This window comes from Bos taurus, chromosome 5 (genome assembly GCF_002263795.3).
Source record: "Bos taurus isolate L1 Dominette 01449 registration number 42190680 breed Hereford chromosome 5, ARS-UCD2.0, whole genome shotgun sequence".
Lineage (NCBI taxonomy): Eukaryota > Metazoa > Chordata > Mammalia > Artiodactyla > Bovidae > Bos > Bos taurus.
In genome coordinates this window covers 99,538,779-99,544,476 of record NC_037332.1, presented here as the reverse complement: position 1 = coordinate 99,544,476, position 5,698 = coordinate 99,538,779, and the positions used below count along the sequence as shown (strand labels likewise).

The following is a 5,698-nucleotide window of genomic DNA, read 5'->3' as shown; positions in this document are numbered from 1 at the left end:
GTGGATGGGACTCTGTGCTCCCCAGCGTGGGGGGTGCAGGTTGGATTCCTGGCTTGGAAACTAAGATTCCACCTGCCACCTGGAGTGGCCAAAAATAATTAAATAAATAAAATAGAAAGAAATTAAGAGAAAACCTAAATTATTGGAAGGATAAAGCATGGTACTGATTGGAAGAATCAATATTGCAAAGATTACTCTCTTTACAATTTACTTTAAATATTAAATGCAGTCCCAAGCAATTTTTTAAAATAGCTTTATTGAGATGTGATTTACATAGCATAAAATTCATCCATTTAAAGTGTATAATCAGTTATTTTATGTACATTTCCAATTTGCGACCTTTGCCACCATCAAAATCTAGAAAGTATTCATCACTGTTCAGCTAGCAGTCATTTTCTATCCCCACCTCCCCACAGCTCTTGGTCATCACTAATCTGCTTCTGGTCTCTCTTTTCTTATTTTTGGTATTTCATGTAAATGATCCTATATACCATGTGATCCTTTAGAAAGTTTGATTGCCATAAATATATTATTGAGCGAAAAAGTCAGACACCAAAGGAATGATATCCGTACTTTCTGGTGTGCATATTAAATTTCAAGAGTTTTTTTTTTTTTTTTTAAACTTCCATTATTAGAAAAAAGAATATAATGCATTTTGAAGTTTATGCAATCATACTATTATTTCCATTTCATAAGAGATGAAGTTACCCAACAGCAGCCAAACTTACTTTTTAATTCTCAAGCTTGTGCTTGCAAGTATAAAAATTTGGGAATTCACAGTCATCTGACTTTATGTCCCCCGAGGATAGCACTGCACAGTTTCCTTTCTCAGGTAAGACGTCTAATACCCTGTAATGGAAAGCATTGCATAATTCTGTTATGATATACGAGGACAGCTCATGAAGTTATAAAATTTCTGTATAACAGTAATAAAAAGATATTTTGAAAGTGGGTAATTGTGTTTTTAACATAATTTCAGGCAGAGTTTGTTATTAGGAAAATGGAATACTGAGTATCCCATTTTCTAATAGTTCTATCAACATTTTATTAGCTTTCAACATCTTCCTTCATCATTGTGTAATTCAACCAAAACAAATGTTTTAATAATATTCTTAAAATACATATTTTTAATATGTTCCTCCTCTATATAGTATTGTTTTTAAAAACTTACTGTAGTTTGCAAGTTGAGCCATTTTGCCACATCCACGGATGACCACGGCCTTCACGAAAGACTGGAATCCATGACATAATTGATAGGGACTTCAGAAATGTCTACACAAAAGTATTTTCATTTAATCACTATGAAAGAATTTATTAATTCTTAAAATGCAAATAGTGTGCTCTTTCATAGGACCTTGAGTTTTCTGAACAAGATGAGTGTTAGAATCTAATCTAACACTAAAAATACAAAGTTGAAAGTTTTAATATTTGTCAAAGCATTAACAAATGTCAGTACTTGTGATTAAAAATAAACTCAAACATTTATGTTTATCAATTTCATTGCTTTTCTCATGTTAATAAGTAGAAGTCTGATTCATGCAGTTTAATTGCTACCCATGATGTCAAATTAAACATAGCAAGGGTTTAAATGTTTTCAGATTCTGTGACATTTGTTTTTCTAGATACTGTGATTATATCACTGGATTTCACTACTATTTTTCTGAGTTTCAGCGTTAGAAGGAAATTAAGGGATTGAAATTGAAAAAATAAGTGACATGAAAGATAAAGTTTTGATTTTCCAGGACCCACACCATTCTTTGCCTAGATGAACCCAAAATCAATCTTTTTTCTGTATTGCTGGAATCCAGTGGGCAAGACAAAGGGTCAGAGACTCATTTCTCTCTGCTCCTCCCTGCTAAGTACAACTGTAAACATGGGAACTAATGAAAGACAGAAGAATGGAGAACTCTGAAAGGTGGAAAGAGAAGGGTGATGTGGTTGGAGACTTAACAGCAGCTTGACTCTTCTGTAATCTCTCATCACTTCTCCAGGATGAGAGAACAAGGTGAGAGGTTAGGGAACAACAATTAGGGGCATCTTATATCTTCCCCCAAAGAAGAAAATGACCTAGACCTGCTAAATGACTTACCAGCCTAGCTGTAGGAGGGGGCACAGATAAGCCATTCCATTCTTTCAGTGTGTTGAGGGGAATCCTGTCGACAATGCCATGTGAGCCTTACAAAGTGCCCATCAGGACACCTGCTAACAAGGAGCAGTTAGAGGAAGTTCTCCTCCTGCTTCCACAAAGAGAACTAAAGCTGGGAGGCTGAGATGGAGGTGGGGCCTGGAAAGAGGGTCTCATATCTAAAAGTACTGAACCCAGGAAGCCTCTTTTCCCTGAAGGCATAAAACTCCATCTCCATTCAGAGACACTGGATAGAATGGATTTTAAATGTTATATTTACATAATGAGTAATAGACATTAACAAACACCATGTAAATGCAAGAATATGGATGAATTGCAAAACCAGTACATGGGAGTGTGCGGAGACTGAAAGAAAAATGCATACTGTTTGATTCTATGTACACGAAGAGCAAAAACATACAAAGAGATTATATAACATCAAATGCCACGACAGTGGGTAAATAAGGAGGACACATAAGTGATGACAAGTTACAGAGGATGGGGTGCTGGAAAGTTGAAACTTCTAATCCATGATCTGATGTGTAATTACATGGTTCTATTTATTTTGTGATCTATATGAAAATGTATGATATGTATACTTTCCTTGATATATATTAAAATTAAATAGCACAGTTTATCTTAGAATATAATAGCACTTGTAGCAGTGTGGTTTTCAGTGAAAAGCAAGAATGGAAATAATCAAGCATGAATTCATAGGATAAATATTAATAAAGTATCATAAGGTTGTATTCCATTATTTAGTAAAATAACAGGCCTTAAACAAACTACAAATACATACAAAAATACAAGTGAATTCCAACAAATATAACACTGACTGAATCAAGCCTTTAACAAAATGTTGGAAACATTTGATATCTTACCAGTTCCTCTTCATTATCTATATAAAGCAGAGTAGAGTTCCTAGAAGCACAGGCTGTCAAACTCCCATTCCACGTTTTTTCTTCAAAAATAATACAATAGCAGTTGTGGGAATATGTAAACCAGTCTTTTGAATGACCACAATGGCATTCTGAAGAAAGATTGTGAATTACTAGCCAAAAAATATTGAATTTTAGAAAATAAAAGTCAATTTACATATATGCATGCTGCTGCTGCTGCTAAGTCACTTCAGTCGTGTCCAACTCTGAGACCCTATTGATGGCAACCCAACAGGCTCCCCTGTCCCTGGGATTCTCCAAGTAAGAATACTGGAGTGGGTTGCCATTTCTTTCTCCAATGCATGAAAGTGAAATGTGAAAGTGAAGTCGTTCAGTCATGTCCGACTCCTAGTGACCCCATGGACTGCAGCCTACCAGGCTCCTCCATCCATGGTATTTTCCAGGCAAGAGTACTGGACTGAGTTGCCATTGCCTTCTCCAACATATATGCATAGATATAAACATATATATATGTATATACGTGTTTAGACAATGTATCTATGCATCCTCAAGGTTGGTACATATTAAACAAACCAACACATACATTCACAGAAAGGGTTAGTCTCTCATAACCCAATTTATGTCTCCATATAAAGCAAGGACAAAGAAATACCCACTCTTTACACATGCTGAAAATCAAGAAACGAAACCTCTGCTTTAGAATAATAAAATTATTTGTCTCTTATCATATTATAGCAGAAGGAAATTAGAACCAGTTTTCAACAATTGTATTGTTCATATTGATCATATTGTTGTATAGGCAGAAGCATTCTCCTATAATCATTACTTATAAATATTTGTTGCTCTATTTTCCAATTTATGTTCTACCCCATAATCTATTCTTATTTTCATTAGCCTAAGACAGAGACAAAATACCAACTGTATGTATGCCAGAGCTTTAAAATCATTATGTACCTTTCTGGAGCCTTGTTATCCGAGAGGAATTATTCTGTTCCTGTTTTAGAGTAGCTACAAAATTAATCATTACAAAAGTTAATATTGCTCTAAATAAATCATAATGATTTTAGTTTCTGAGTTTAAAATTTGGTTTATTATTTATGATTAGAGTAATCTAAAATAAAACTGATTTTACCTAGAAAAATTAATTAAGCAATGAAGATTTGGTGGAAAAAAAAATTTCAAAAACCAAAAGTAACAGATGCCACCACCTCTTACAGTATTTGTTTTAATCAATTAAGAATTAATTTATGTTTATCAATAAGTTATTTCAGTCTCCTAATACATGTTTTTGAGTTATGAAATTAGAATATACAAATATGTACCCTCTGTAAATATTCTGTGTTGTATATTTTTGACAGATTCAGAATTACCATTCCACATTTAGTCTAAATGCATATTTTTTAATGATAGGCACATTCTATAATATTATGAAATGTTTAGAAGACTGACCATCATTAAAGTGAAAAGTTCCCTTACAGTTTTTAAAAAATGTACTTACAGGGAGTAATAACGATCATTGTTACCACAGTGGACATCAGGACAAGGCAGATGATTCCGAGGATCCCAGCAATGAGCTTCTCTGGAGGTGATGGTGAACCTGCCGAAAGTAACTACTGAGAAAGGAGTGATGGGAGCAATTGTTTAGAGTAGACATAACACTGCTGCTGCTGCTAAGTTGCTTCAGTCGTGTCCGACTCTGTGCAACCCCATAGACAGCAGCCTACACTAGAACCCATGTAAACAGAGAGTTATGTATATAAACTTGGACCCCAAACTCAATTTCTACAACTGTAGAAATATACCATGTAGAAATATATATTCTCTCAAAATATACCATTGCATTTTCAGCAAATATAATGCTGCATTAGTTGTTGATTAAAGACTACAAATTTCAGCAATGCCAGAATGAAAGTAGTTCTCTGATTTCACATTAAATACCATACCCAATTTTAAGCTCTCTTCCTCAAAATGAAAAATATGTGACTTATCCCTTACTCCTTCTCCACACTTTTGCACCCCAACTGCATATCCTGGAACAGTTCCACCTAGTGACTGGTAATGTTTTACCTTTGAAGTGGTAGTTCTCCTCATTCCCTTGAAGATTCTGAGAAGCATTTTGAAGATTTAATTCAGCATATGTTAATTCCTGTGGAGCTATTGAAATGGAACCTTTAGAGCCCTTAGGTTTTATTCGCTGTCTCTTTGAGTTCTTGACTCCCTTCAGTTCTGCATAGATTACTCCTTGGTTATTCATCTCTGAAGCTGAGTGATGTCAAGGACTGTGCTCTAAGTGAACTGAGGAATGAATGGTGTATATAAGACAAGAATCCTACTGCAATAACATGGGGCGGGGCAAAGAGCTTAGTGTTCACTTTGCAGCTGAACAAACTTAAAGCCTGGTTCTAAATTCCTTGGAACTTCAAACAAGGATTTCATGATAGAACACTTTTTTAAAAAAAAAGATATTTTATATTTGACAATATATTATTGGTTAAACAATGAAAAGCAATAAATCAGGGAATAATAAAGAAGTTCATGACTAATAATATCCTTATTAAGTTAGATTCCACAGAAATATTTTAACAGCATTACAGTGCTTGTATTAAAATGAAAATATTTTGTAATACAACAGAGATTCAACTATAATTTTGATTCTTTTGAAATCCAACACTGG

At 34.3% G+C, this 5,698-nt stretch overlaps 1 protein-coding gene across 1 annotated transcript; it reads right to left on the bottom strand.

Annotated features, from left to right (window-relative positions):
• Positions 1–731: 731 nt before the first annotated feature.
• NKG2A (NKG2-A/NKG2-B type II integral membrane protein-like) lies at positions 732–5,278 on the bottom strand. The gene is made up of 6 exons (NM_001168587.1): positions 5,092–5,278; positions 4,523–4,621; positions 3,979–4,032; positions 3,007–3,155; positions 1,172–1,272; positions 732–849 (listed from the first exon to the last, which is right to left on the bottom strand). Exons 1-6 carry the CDS (start codon positions 5,276–5,278, stop codon positions 732–734), a joined length of 708 nt encoding a protein of 235 aa, NP_001162059.1.
• Positions 5,279–5,698: the final 420 nt, after the last annotated feature.